A 15,339-nucleotide genomic window follows, 5' to 3' on the forward strand; every position below is an offset into this window, starting at 1 on the left:
CCTCCTCTCAACAAAACCTACTCGTATCTGATCGAGTGTTCTCCAAAAACACAACAAAGGTTCCTCGCTGTGAAGCTGTGCTGCTCCACGGACGGACTGCAGACACACAACCAGACTTTGAGGTCACCTGAAGCCTCAATCTGACATCACAACTGATTTACAACTATTTTAAAAGGATTATAATGATTATTTCAAATGTGCTTTCTGCCAGTCAAATTAAAATAATGACCACTGGCTTTTGAGTGCAAGAAAAGAAAAAAATCAGCATTCAAGATTCAAAAACTTATTTGTCATTGTGCAAATACAATGAAGCTGCAGTTGCGTCATCATCAAATGATGGTTTTTATTGTAAGATACACACATATTCACAAGAAATACATAGTGCAACAAAAGATCTTGGCGATACAGAAAGTAGAAAGATAAGCAATATGAAGTATAAAAATAAAATGAACAATAAAAAAAGCAATGCAAGATCTTAATAATAAATGTTACAGAAAGTACAAAATAAGTAACATTAAGTATGAAAATACAATGAACAACAAAAAATACAAAGAATCTTGGTGATGAACGGCATCAGAAAGTATAAAAATCTATTATAAAAATTAATACTAAAAATTAGAATAAAATACAATTAATGAAACAAAAGTTTTTCATGTCAGGAGTTTAGTTGTACAAGTAGTAGTTTAAAAAAAAAAAAGTTGAGCAGTGACAATCCAACCATAACCAGGAACTTTGATCGATCCTTTTCAGTATTTACTTAAAAGCACAAGTTCATAACATTTAGGAAAGAGGAGCAAGAGAACCAAACCATTTAAAAAAAACAAAGAAAAGAAAAAAAGAGTTGGCAGTGGTGGTGTATAGAAGTGTGACGTGCAGACCTGTCAGACGTGATGTGGACTGATGTGTAGAAAGAAACGCACCTGTTCGAGGAGACAGATGACTGATGTCCGTCTAAAACTGTGCAGAAACACTTCACTCTCAGTACGTGTTGTCCCTTAATCTGCGATCTGCACTGTGTTCCTGTTGTTGAGAGCCTGGACTGTCTCTTTTTATTTGAAAGTTGTTGTATCACTCAAATCTGGAGAAAAAAAAAAATATTATAATATATTTGATCTACAGAGATCTGTTTAGATTAAATTAAATTGAAATTAAATCTCAGTGTTTAGAGTTATAATATGTAATATTTCCACATTAAAATGTCTAAATGCACAAACACTACACACAGAGACTTTAATATTACCTTGTCCATGAATATGATTTCTGCCCGAGTCACGTCGCATAGATTTTAAGTGGCAATGGAAGTTGTTTAACAATTAAGACAGCTCTTTTTCTAGCTCTCTGTAAGGCGCCTGTCCCTAAAAGCTGTGTTTCCTGGTGGACAGATAGCTTTATGTGTTACTCAAGTAACTACTGACCGCTGCTAAATCTATCATTAGCTTAGTTAGCCGTGCAGCTAGCAGTCCCTTCACCTGGAGCACCGGGGGACTGTTGGTGTTTACACCTCTAGCACAGGAGTTTTGGGTTCCCAGGAGGAGGGAGAGTCAGCTAATAGAACTGCTAACTAGCTAACAGTAGCTAAGTTACAGTTAGCAGTTACTTTGGCAACAAATAAAGCTATCTATCCATCAGGAAACTCCATGAAGAGAATTGAGGCAGAGCAGCCGGAGAACCACTTAAATATTTTGTCCTTAAGAATGAACGAGGTTGAACAAGCAGCTGTAAATCACGTCAGTACGAATAGATCGACTTAGTAGGTATATAAGCATGTCCCTGTGCTTTGTGGGCATGCTGAGCCTAGAGCAGCATGTTTTTTAATATCAGTTTTCGCTAATCTAAAAATCTTAAAGAGACAGTTCACCCCTGATTCAAAAATGCATATTTTCCCCTGCCCTGTAGTGCTATTTTTTCATCTAGATTTTTTTTGGTGTGAGCTGCAGTGATTTGCAGATATCAACCCTAGACATCATAGAAACGTCTGCCTTCTCTCCACTATAATGGAACTAGCTGGCACTTGCCTTTTGGTGCTGAAAGCATCAAAAAATGCATTTGCAAAACCAGAAATGACGACCCGGCTGCTCAGGATAGTCCACAGACTTTTTTGTGGGCAGTTACATTTAGGAACTACTTTCTTTCTGCAATAGAATCTACCGGAACTACTTTCTTTCTAATCGAAAGAAAGAAGTTCCAGTATCCCACATGAAACTGTTCACAACAAGGTCTGTAGATTATCTTGAGGAAGTGGGTCATGAGAGAGACACTGGTTTTGAGTTTTTCAAATGTATTTTTTTGTGCTGTGAGCACCACAAGCTGTCATTTAGTCCCATTATGTATGAAAAGAGAAGCTGATAACTCTGCAATTCGTACCAAAACTTTAAACTTTACTTTTTACTGATGGCTCTGTCCATGGTGCTGAAATCAGTCGGTTGCAGCTCATTTCATCTGACTGATGGCTGTTGTTTGTTGGGCTCTGCTGTCGTGTCGAAGCTGCTGTCATCTTAACAGTGGGAAACTCTGCTGTCAAGGATCTGATGCACCAGTTACAACACAGCAGCAATATGAAAAACACGACTGGCTCACCACGGGGACTGTTGCCAGATATGGTTGAATGAAATGTGCTGATGACCTGGATTAGTCAACGCTGCATGTCAAAAAAAAAGAGGTTTTCTCCAAAGTGGATGAACAGTCTGTTGGATTGGTTTATTCTTTCAAGGTGATAAGAAGTATTTAATGGCAGTTTTTCAGTTGTTTCGTAACTTCTCCTTCTCCTCTCTCCTTTATAAATGTCCTATTCCTGCATTTCATTCCTTCCTCACTCGTTTATTTTGCCCAGCAGCTTTAGCTGATCACTTGAAATCTGTTTTGCTGCCTGGCACACCATGAAAGTAAATTTCTGCACAAGCATTTTTCACAATCCTAAAAGTCATGAGGCGTTCTTTCTGCAGCGGGCTGGAAAAGCTAAATGGGGAGTCACTATTACTGTACGAGCTCAGGCACCATCCCTCCGATTATTATTTTTCCTGTGGAGTTTTTGTGCCGCACACTCTGTCCCTGTGTGAGTAACAGTGTGCTCAGGCAGTCTTTTTCTGAAGAGGCACGCTTGCATATTTTAAAACCTCAAATATGTCATGAGGTTTTCAGTCTTTGTTTGAGGTTATGAACGTGTGAGAGCACGTCGGCGCTGCCTGACTGTATGTGTGTGTGTGTGTGAGTGTGTAAGTGTTCTGTGTGCGCATGCGAGTGCTTTTCGGAAGGCTTTTGGGTGCAGGCTGCAGCACTTTGGCCTGAGGATTTTTTCTCACACACACACACACAAACCACACACACACACACACACACACACACACCCGCTCACGCTCACACACACACACACACACAGGGCCAGGCATTCATCCAGTATTGACTATAATGTAGAATCAGCCCACGCATGGCTGAGCTCAGTCAATGAGCGCCAGTCTGATTCCCTGCATCAAAGCACCAGAGATACGAGGGGCTGGATACTGTAGCACTGTGCGTGTGTGTGTGTGTGTGTGTGTGTGTGTGTGTGTGTGTGGTTATAGTGAGTGCTGTTCCTATTATCTTTCCTAGAATTCCCATAAATACACACACACACACACACACACACACTCAGAAAAAAGATAATAAACAGGAACACAAATAGGATAAAATGCAAAAAGGATTCTAGGAAAAGAGAGAAAATAAAAGGAAAGGGAAGAAAGAGGTGACGATAGAGAGAATAGAAATAAAATAAGATGAAATACAAAACAACTCCAGGAAGTGTTTTAGAGCAGAGGTTTCCAACATATGGCCCGTGGGCCAGAGCCGGCCCACCAAACAGTCCAATCGGGTCCACTGAATGACGATATTATATTGATATTGTGATATGAGACTCAATATTTTCTTTTATTAGATATCGTTACATCATAATATGACATAAGTGTTGTCTTTTACTGGTTTCAGAGGCTGGATTACACTACAGTGATGCTATTTTCTGAACTTACCAGACTGTTTTAGCTGTTCTATTGTTTGCCTTTATCCACTTAGTCATTATATCCACATTACTGATGATTATTTGTCAAAAATCCCTTTGTGCTTTTACCCTTGTCAACATGTCTATGTGGTGGTGTGGTGAAGGAAGGGACTATTTGCATATTCATAAATCCCTGAATGCTAAATAAAGGCAAGGTGTGGAGCTATTTGTTTCTTCTTGCAGGATATTTTCTATTATTTGAAACATAGCTGGAGGTGGACTTACTTTGTGAGAGCAGTCGTCCCTACTGTATTGTTACAGTATCAGTAGAGGTATTTGGTCAAAAATATTGTGACATTTGATTTCCATATTACCTAGCACTACTTTTTATACTGTTAGGTAGCAGGGGTGTGCATCTCACTGACTGAGACAATTCAATTTGTATCGATACGATGCATCTTAGAACTTTTTAAATAGCTAATGATTCGGTGGGATATGATTCAGCCCTCTCATGATGAAATACAATACAATGCAATGTGTGAACCCTTTGATTCATTTAATCCTATATTTGTATTAGTTACAAGAAGAAATCCTGATAGTTTTACTAAATCCAGTAACAGTAGAGACAGAGAGAAGAGGACATTACAGTGGCGTTAACATCTTATTATGGATCTCATGTGTAAATGAAATACTGTAGCCTACATGAGAATCTGTGAACAAACTTTAAAACTGCTTAAAATGCATTTTTGCAGTAAAATGCCACTCTGTTTCATATGAAACACATTATTGAATTTGACTGTGTAGAGGAAGTGGGGTGTGGAGGAACAGTGATGCTACATGTTACCTGCTCATTCAGTAACATGACATCTCTGTGGTTTGGAAGACTTGTGGCTGGGTGCACTTCTGTCAACATGTTATGCATGAATAATTTGCAGCAGCGTCTCTCATCTTTCTTAAAAACCCCAAAATTGTTTCACACCTGTGCATTATGACAGTTTGGTGAAGGACGGAAAGTTACAGCGGCAGTTCCCTGATGCCAAAAACGAAACATATGCGCCTCCGAACAAGAGAGGCATCAACATGCTCATGCTCAATCAATTTTTTTTCCAATTCATATTCAGCTGTTTACCAATACAGGCCATCTGAATTAATGCATCAGATGCACGAGTGAATCATCACACTACAATAATATCATGTATTGCAGCATAGCCCCAAACCAGAAACTGTTTATAAACTATTTCACCAAGTCCTAAGAGAAGTCATTAATTCCAGACCAGATTCCAGTTCTCTGAAAAAAACAATGAATCCTTATTGCGGTCGTATTTAAATATATTGAACGTTGTGCAGAATATTGTCAATCAGCAGCTTCAGATTCTATCTTAGAACAATGTTGTTGGAACCCTGCTGCTAAGGCACTGCCCAAACATAAGACTGGTTAATAGTTGGACAAGTTGTTTTTTTCATTGTGAAAGTTTTCAGAATGGGCCTCTTTGCACTAAAAAGGGGGGAAACTTTGAGGTGTTACTTATAGATTATTTTGTGATGGTTTTACTGGTCCAGCCCACGTCTGATTGAATTGAGCTGCATGTGACCCATGAAGTAAAATGAGTTTGACACCGCTGCTTTAGAGAGAAGAGGAGGAGAGTAAAATCCAGGAGAGAAGAAATTACATGAAAGGAAACGAGAGAAGCAAAAAAGGGAAACTGCAGGAGAGGAGATGACATAAGAGGACAGGAGAAAGAGGAGAGGAGAGAAGAGGAGAGGAGAGAAGAGAAGAGGGAATAAGGGTAAACAAGTAAACAAGAGATGAGGAATAGAAATAACAATCAAATGAACAACAACAGGAATGAAAGGAAAGAAGAAAATGAGAAGAGAGAAAAGAAGAGTAAAGAGTAGAAGAAACAAGAGGAGAAGTAAAGAGAAATGAAAAATGAGGAGAGGAGCAATGAGATGTGGTGAAGAGAAGAGTTTAAGAGGGAATAAGTGAAAGAAGGAGAAGAAGAGCAGGAGCAGATGGAGTGGTAGCAGTATGATGAATGACTCTCTTTAAAAGTATAAGCCTCTCTGTGTCGCTGGGCTCTCTTTGGAGAGGAAGAGGTGAAAGGAGAAGGGCTGCCTGGACGTCGAAGGAGGGAGCAGCAGAGAAACACTGACAGTTTGCATCACACTGCGGGGTAAAGACGGGACAACGGGGAGGGAGAGGCAGAAATCACACACACACGCACGCACAAACCCAGATGTGCACTCACTCTCTCGCTCTCCACACGCTGCAGCTGCTTCCATCTAGTGTCCGGCTCTGCTCCAATCAGCACAACACGCTCCAGCATCAGTCTGCACACTTGCCCGTGGCTATGTCTTTGACGCTGATGCTGATTGCGGCTGGCTGCTGCTCCACATACGGCCCCAGGGCTACACATTTATCAGCTGGTAATCAGCTGGCCCTTTGCACGCTTTACTTGCCTCGACTGCCACCACTGTGCCTTCCTGTCCGTGTGCTGCTGCTGTGTACAACATGTGGCACAATAGGATATGATGGGGTGTCACAGAGTCACGTACTGTACAAGACACTCACTCCAGCTGCTGATTTCTATCAGGGGAGTCAAAGTAAAAGTGTGTATTTTGATTCCTGGTTTAGTTTAAATCTTTTAAAGGAGAAATTTGTAAGCAAAGCTTTATTTATACTCACAATGTGCTGCACAGAATATGAGCAGCCACGACAATGTAGAGAGTGTAAGGATAAAACATCAGACATGAGTAACCACAATTACAAACAACACATAAATAAGACGTGAGTGAAAAACAGAGCATGAGCAGGAATAAAAAAATTACATAATTAAGATGCTCAACAGATGAGTAAAAGTTAATACAACAAAACCATTATGAAATAATATGATAATTAAGACCAACAGCTGAGCAATAAAAGTAATAAAACAACTTTTATTTTTGTATTGGTCTGTGTCTGTCTATATTTTTGAGTTCTTAATAACTTTGTGAGATTTTCATTTAGGTAGAGGCTTCTAATAGGCCCTATGGGTTTTAATTGTGCAAAATAAAACTAAACTAAACCAAAATAAAAATAAAATAAAATAAAATAAGACAAAGTGCAATAAAACAGAATAATACAAAACAAAATGAAATAAAATAAAATAAAATTGAGACCAGACTTATAAGGAATGTGATAGTTTTGGAGCATATCTATATAACGTTATCAGGTAGGATGTTCCAGCAGTTAGTATTATAAAAAGCTAAAGGGAGATTCACCAGTATTTCTTTTTTTTCTTGAGACAGCCTTAAACAACAGCTCACAAGCCTTAAAAATAAGAAATAATATTTTAAACTCAATTCTAAAATTGACTGTAAGCCTGTGTCATGATCTTTGCACAGGTTGAATTTGGTCATGTTTCCTTTTTCCATATTTACTGTTGTTAGTTATAAAATGACTATGATTGGTCATTATCAGAGATTAAGGAAACATGTTAAACTGAATCACCAGCTTCTCTAACAATATTGAAATTTCCATCCTGGGCCTGAATAACTGTTTTCAGTTATTTGAAAATTGATTGCAATATATAGTGTAGATGTTCAAAGTATAAAGGGCAATTCCACCACCTTTTTTTTTAAATTTACAATGTAGATTATACATCACACTGCCAGACACCTCTGCGCTCATAAAGATCGACTCCATGCTAAACCAAAAGCCTGCTGGTGTAGACACACATGTAATGACACAACACCAAACAGCTGTTCATTTGTAGCTGAAACAGCTTCAATCAATACAGTCAGCAGCAGCAGCAGAGTAGCTGCAGCGACCGCAGGGAGTCGTTTTTAGCCTGTTAGTCTGCGGCCTGCACACGCTCTGTCCTTTGTATTCTGTTTGTTTGTCAGGGACTACGAACAAAAAGCTTTATTTCAAGCAGTAAGACGGGACGCCATGTCAGATTTAGCCACCAGCTACTGTCTGTCTGTGGTCCCTGGGCAGTTAGACACAAGCGCCACAAAGTAAATGTTAAGGCAATAAAGTGTGTTCACACCAGGGGAACTGCAGACTTTGAAAGTCTTGAAAGGAGCTTCAGTCGTTTGTCTGTTTTTGGGTTTTTCCTCCGTGGAGAGAAAACAGATGTACGGTGTGAAGATGGACTCGGATCGATCAATTAACAGACAGTTCTGCCGCTCGACAGCTTCACACCACAAGTCCAAAACACAGATGGACACCGCAGCTTGTTTAAAAGTGCGGAAGAGAGGAAGAACACACCAAATAGATTCGGGTTAAAAGTTGAAACGCCAGTCTGTTTAGATGGAACTGATGATTGGCTGGAGGGACGTCGGCGTCCGTCTGAAACTGAAATATCTCTGCAGCGATTGGATGGATTAAAGTTGGTCGGCTACAGATATCTGTGTTCCCAAGAATTTCACGTCAGGGACCCCTAAACTGACACAAATTAGACCACAGACCCCCATCTGATAAGATTTTTGCTTTTAGATGTTTTATTAAAGAAAATGTTGTGGTGCTTTGGGCAATAATAATAGTTTTGTCTCACATTATTGCTGTCTGGGTCTTAATTATCCTTAAAGTTGGGGTTCTAATGTTAAAAATCTTTTTAATTATTAGAAAATCATTACTTGTAAAGCATCTAGACTACGCTTAGATTATTTATAGATAACATCAAGGCTAAATTTCAAAGTTTATACATATTGCAGTGGTGGTAATTGGTGCATCACTGCTGAATGAGTACAGAGGAAACACTGTTTGTGAAACCCACAACCAGAAAGTCTGTCCTTGTGTTGCTTGTGGATGGAATTACAATCAAAATAAATTACTCCCTTTTTAGCTGGGGTCTCCCTCAAGGACCCCTGGGGGTCTCTGGATCACCATTTGAGAACCATTACCACTGTTGGGATTCAACTTGAGAGCTTGGGAGGAGGGGACAGTGCCACTTCCTGCACCTGCTTTACACACTAGGTAGCCTATTAACAATTTTGGGACCGTGTAACCCCCCAATCAGATGGGCTCTTCCAACATCAAGTGGGCCACGGCCAGCAGGTCAATTATTCTCTCCACATTTTTTTCCCCCCCTCATCGCTGGTGGTGCTTTGCAGCCCGCTAGGTGGGCCGACCCATCTGGTGTTTGTCAGAATTGGCAGATTCCCAGTCCGAGCCTGCAAACAGCTCAAAGCACTCAAGGCGTCGAGGAACCGCTAAGGTCACGTGACCAACAGGAGTATCTGCACTAGCACTGCCACGAGCAAACTAATCTGAGGGTTCCCAGCAAGCGAGAGATCATGCAGCACAGAATGAAAACATGAATTAAATGAGAATTAATTCCAGAAAATGAACATGAATAATGGTTCTTTTTTAACATGTCAGTTTACACTTACTGTTAAGTGATTCTCTCAAGCTGACTTTATTCAAGGCAGCCATATCGACATGAAAGAGTGTTGAGTGATAGTACTTAGGGTCCTGTTCCATTTAGTATAGCAAAGCCTTTCCAGTGAACCAAGATGCACAACAGCAGCACTTTGACCTGAATGGAACTGAACCATAATTAGTATAACTGGTAACACCTGTGTTTACGCCACTGTTTCATGTCAAAATGGCAGCTGTGAAAAGGATTATTGCAAAAAAATATGCAGACTGTACCACGAATAAAAATAAACTGTAATATTTCATCAACTAAAACGTGTGTCATAGCTACAGCTTAGCGCCTTTTCCTCTAAATTTTGTAAGTGGGTAGTCTTGAATCCCTTTTGGCTTGCTGGCTGCCAAATTTAGAAAAAAATCTCCAAGGAAAATTTAACAGTCGCTGCTCCAGATAGATTTTTGGTTCTTTTTGGTCAAAAATGTCTATTTTCATAGTAAGGATTGCTGACCCCTGGCCTAATGACATCAAAAATAAACTGCCTACCCCACCTTTAATGGCAATTTGTTTAGCCTGCTTCCACCTTAAAATGAATTCCTCGTTTTTTCTTAATTACGTGTCGCACAATGAATGTGGTGTTATAAGGGAAAACAACACAAATATGTAATATTAATTTTTAAATATAGTCAGAAACTACCCTCAGAGAGTTGGCACCATGTCGCCAACAATGAACGACTTCAGGTCCAGGGGGACCTTTGTTGCGTGTTGTTCCTCACACCTCTCCCCCCTCACTTCCTGCCACGTCTCTCATGTCAACTAATAACAGAGGCTTAAAACAAAAGCGAAAATGTGTCCCGCTCTGATACCAGCCTCTTCATCAAAGCACCTCATTAAAGCACATTTTGAATTTCCTGTCCTTCTCCAGCTTTTGCAACACTCACCCCATTTGTCTTCTGTTACAACTGACAAAATGAACAATGATTGCGTCCCATTTGGCTTCCCAACATTTGTGAAGTTTTAGCCAAAATGTCATGAACCATCATCTTCCTTTAGGATCAGCTGAGGACAGTCTGACACACGTCTGTGTGAGCGTGTGCCTGTGCATGTTTTTCCCCTCGTGTGTCGCCTCCACCAGCAGTCCCTCCTGGCACCGACATCCCTCTAATGGGGAGCAAGGAGCCGGGGAGGGGATGGAGGCGGTGGAGAGGGAGCCGGGTTGCCAGAGCACAGGTTAATCCACTAATTGGGAGCAAAGGGAGACGGGTTGCCAGATTGTGATGGCCACCAGGAGGGGCCGTTTAAGGGGGACATCTGTTCCTGCTGGAGAACAGCCGCCCTCACAGCTCCCGAGTTTCCTCTCTGACACTCATCTTCCTTATACGCAAACCTGACAGCGAGGGCCGCCCCCACACCTCCAACCACACCCCTCCACCCCTCCAGAGTGTGGCGTTACACCCGAGCCTGTTTCCTGACCGGACCAAAAGCCAGGGTCTAGCTGGAGAAAGATAAAAGCTTTAGAGGAGTTTGCTTCGGTTTCTTTTCTTTTTGTTTTGCCAAAGATCTTCTGTCAACTAAAGCCTTTTTCAGATTCAAACCAGCAATTATGATTTAAAAGTGTTTTTTTTTTTACTTTATATGTGCCAGTGTGCCATATGTCAGCCAGGAAGGGTTTCAGCCTCAGTATTTTAGGAGCAGTTCTAACTAAAAAGCATTTAGGGTGCATTCAATGTTACTGTGACAATAGATGTTTCAGAAAATTTGAATTTGCATCCAGATCTGCATCGGATAGACACATGCAACAATTTCCATTCACATATGTGCAGTAGTTTTTCTAGAGGATAAAGAAAATGTTGACTTTTTCCAACACTAGAGGTGCTGTGGAGCAATGCTTTCATAACAGACTTATAACAGCATGAGGACTCCTGTGGAATGAATACATAAAGGAAACGCTTCCTCCTGCATTGGCGCTGAATGTTGACGCAGGATGTAAACTGTGAGGTGCAAAATTGTCCGATACAAACACAATTCTTAGGGATTTTTGCTGTTCTTAACTGGAGTAGTATATAAACTTGTGCATTTTTTGCACAAAGAAAATGTCCCAAAAGAAAAGGCATTATTACTTTACCAGTGTCCACCACATTGATTGATATTAGGACATTATGGTGCATTATGAACAAATCAAACTATTAAGCTCAGAATCCAACTCAGCCAGGTTCAGCTGTTCCCTGTGTTTTCTCTCCCCCCACCTTGACGTGTCCTGTCCTGTGTGTCTCCGTCCATCAGGATACGCCATCCTGCAGGCCATCATGGAGAAGGCCGGACAAAACAACTGGCAGGTCAGCGCCATCTGCGTGGAGAACTTCAACGACGCCAGCTACCGACGACTGCTGGAGGACCTGGACCGGAGGCAGGAGAAGAAGTTTGTGATCGACCTTGAGGCGGAGAGGCTGCAGAACATGCTGGAACAGGTGACGCCACCACAAGAAGCATCTGTCATCTTTGTCTCCTTTTACATCTGATGCACAAGTTGAGATCTGAACTGAACTATATTTGACTCCTCATGTATTAGTTTCTTGCAAGCTTCAAAAGTGTTGGAACTGTAAATGTGTCATTTTTTGTGTGACAGCTGTGGTTTGAACAGAAGTTATTCACCTCGTCTGCTAGACAAGCATCAGGCTGCTACTGAGAGCAATCAGACCAAACAGAGGAAGTTGCAGATCGGCATGATTTAGAGTTCCAACAAGGAGGAACAACTTCACCTCTGGTGTGAACGTAGCTACAACATAAAGTTGCACCGCCCGCTAACAATACCCAGAACTGGAAACAAGTCATTCTGCAGACTTTTCCTCCACAATACCTCATTAAATTCCAATAACACAAGACAAGTGAGAAACAACTGACACAGTGCCCTGTGTGCCATCTAAAACTTAGACAAAGAATGAATTTATTTTCAGTTCTCTGACAGGATCCTAGAAACTACATTTCTACAGAGAACACAAGTTCATACTTTACACACTCACTCGGTGTTTGTTTTACTCTGTTTTTTTTTTTGAGTATGTTTGTGCTAATTAGAAAGTTGTGAGCTTGAAAACAGTCTGTTCTGATCTCCGGTGGTGTTTTTTGGCATACGCACACTCAGAATACGATGTGCGCCTTCCTCCTCCTCCTCTTCATCCCTTCATCCCTCCATCTTTCCCAGGGGCAACTGGTGTCTCAGTAATTGTTCAATTATTCAGGAAATCTCCTCTCTGACATCTGCCATAGTTCTAACAGTTTACTTTGCAGATGTGTTTGATAAAGAAGCAGACTTCCTCCCACGTCCTCGCTCGACACCGGTGCACAGAGCATCTCACAAGTAGATTTGATGGTACTAACATTGTGTTTTGTGCAGCGGCGGTCCAAGTTACTTCAGAAGACAAACATGTATTTTAGCCTGCGATCATGCCAACTGTCATCCTGTTCATATTTACAGCTTGCCAAATTTTCCCGATCCATGACAAGGATTTGAATACATAATTGAGCCTCATTAGCTGCTTATTAACAACACGGTCAGTACATATCAAGGCTCATAAGCAACCAGATGTTACTTTGAATGTCAAAGCGTGAAATCCCTGAATGCAAACCTGTTTCATTTACAGATGGGAATATCATTTGCTGGCAGCTAATTTGCAAGTTGTACAAACTGTAACTGCAAAATGAACAAGGGAACGAAGACTCTGTTAACTTAAAGTTAAAATCCAAGAGGTGTTTAAGATTTAGTTTGAAGCACCGACCTCTGTCCACAAATTTTTTTAAATCCGTGTTAGGGAGCTCCTCTCCTTTGGCAAGATAATCCATCCACCTGAAAGGTGTAGCATACAGAGATGCTGATTAAACTATTGATTGGGTGTCTAAAACTCAAAGATTTAAGTTTATCCAAATAATGAAAGTTTATCATCTCAATGAAAGATTTGCAGTTGGTAAAACTTTATCAGAACCTAAAAATTTGAGTTGGGCTTAAAATTCAAAAATGTGTTGTGCTATGCTGCCTTGAAAGTTTGAGTTTTCTCAACTTTTTTTGTTTTATTTCAGTGTAGACCAACAATTATAACACCAATAAATGCCTGTAGATCTTACACACTGGACCTTTAAATGTCATCACATTAATGTAAAGACTGCAGCAACACAAGGTTAAATGCAATATGCATGTTTTGCTCTGCTTTTTAAAGATCACTCTAATAAATTTATCGCTTAATTAACATCTCTTATGCAGAAAAAGATCTGTGTGATAAACCATGAAACACTGTAAAAGAGCCATTTTTCAAGTTTTAAATGTAATGCAGGTAAAAGAAAAGAAAAGAAAACAGAAAAAAACTGTGAATTTTTAATTAAATTGAAGATATTTATAATGTTATATTATAAAAATCCAGCAAAAACCTTAAGAAGTACCGTGTGTGCAAATATACCAACTTATCTTCTCATCACTTTTTGCTCGTACACTGTGGGACAAGAAAACAGGCAGCAGAATTTTCTATGTGATAAATGATGAAACTGATGAGAAATAATTCGCTGTGAGAAGTGAGTGCGAGTGCCTCTCATGGAAGACATGGTCATTAATTACGGCTTCGGTGCCAAAATGAGTTTTAAAACCCATCAGTTTTTGTTGCAGCCTTTGAGAGAGCAGAAAACTCTCGTCTTCCTTCGCATTGTTGTTTTCCCAACGGTCCTGTCATGTCTGAGTGAAGCCATTATGAACATTTACTAGACGTAACAGATGTCTAACAAAAAGCCATCACTTTTACAAGAAGATGAAGCTGGGATTGTATTCCACGTCTAAAAAAGGCTTCAAAGTCCAGTGTGTAAGACTTACAGGCATTTATTGGCAGAATATAGCAAATATGATATATAAAATCCACAAGTATATTGTGAAAAGCACTGGGTAGTGTGAACTAGATGCTGTTCTCTCCTACATTGAAATAAGAGCCTGGTATTAACATGCCTTCTGGTGATTTGAGCACAAGTGGACAGTATGCCAGTTCACACCTGGCATCACAATGTGTCTCCAGATGCATCTCAAGCGACTATGCAAATAAACACAAGGGCTGTTTTGTCAGTTGAAGTCCATCACTGTCCATTTGGCCATTTAATATGAAGATTCGACTCTTTGTTCCTTTTTTTTTTTTTTAATTCAGCGCCACACTAAACTCCTCTATCAACCTTCATCCGCCTTATGTTTTACCTGCACTGTCAGCAGCCCAGCATGGGAGACGCTCTGCTGCACTGGAATTTTTAAAACTGAACTATGATCAGGACGATGCACACTTTTACTTTTGTCTGACCGTGTGGAAATCTGATGTTTTCACATCTCAGATGACAAAGAAAGGCATTAATGTCCGGGTCAGAGAAAGTAAAAGCCTGCATCTCTGCTGTCTGCTCTTTACAGCAATGCAATATTTTTTTACAAGGAAAGAAACAACTTAATGTGTTATATTTAATGCAGAATTTACAAGACAAGTGATTCGCTGTAGTCATTTCACTTCCCTGTTTTGTATGCAAGGCAACGTGTTTGTCAAATACGTTGTTTTTAACCAGCGCCGTAACAGTAGTAGCCAACATGCTAGGACAAACGGGCAAAAAGAAAGAATAACTTTATGAAAAACATTTGCCCAATTTACAAGGAGGCCCAAATAATTAAGAATTCGTCACTGACAAAGTTTCACAAGTTTTATGAAGTTTCTCCTCATTCAGCAACTCTCAAAATAGCATGATTTTTTTTATGGAGTCTGGGGTTACTGGTGTGTGCACAAACATCTGCCACAGGTAAGAGAGCCCAAGCATCATAAATGATGGACTTACAGGACATCAGTTAAGTAGGTGGTCTGTTAGTGTGGTCACGTGTGGCCCTCTGAACGTGGCGAATATACGTCCTGGCTGCGTTCACATCTGCACTCCATGCTGTCCGCCTGTGATCAGATCACCCTGGAGGCATGTTAATACCAGGTCCAAGCAGAGCCTAATGGATGCCTTTTTATATTT

The 15,339-nt window shown here is 40.4% G+C and overlaps 1 protein-coding gene across 2 annotated transcripts in view; it reads left to right on the top strand.

Annotated features, from left to right (window-relative positions):
• gria4b (glutamate receptor, ionotropic, AMPA 4b) overlaps positions 1-15,339 on the top strand; it is a 172,371-nt gene that overhangs the window by 90,721 nt on the left and 66,311 nt on the right. For both annotated transcript variants that reach the window (XM_084729992.1, XM_084729993.1), the window contains exon 4: positions 11,608-11,792. In XM_084729992.1, the coding sequence (XP_084586118.1) occupies positions 11,608-11,792 (185 nt within the window). The remainder of the gene's footprint in view (positions 1-11,607; positions 11,793-15,339) is intronic.

This window comes from Lutjanus erythropterus, chromosome 11, assembly GCF_056507025.1.
Source record: "Lutjanus erythropterus isolate fLutEry1 chromosome 11, fLutEry1.hap2, whole genome shotgun sequence".
Classification (NCBI taxonomy): Eukaryota; Metazoa; Chordata; class Actinopteri; order Lutjaniformes; family Lutjanidae; genus Lutjanus; species Lutjanus erythropterus.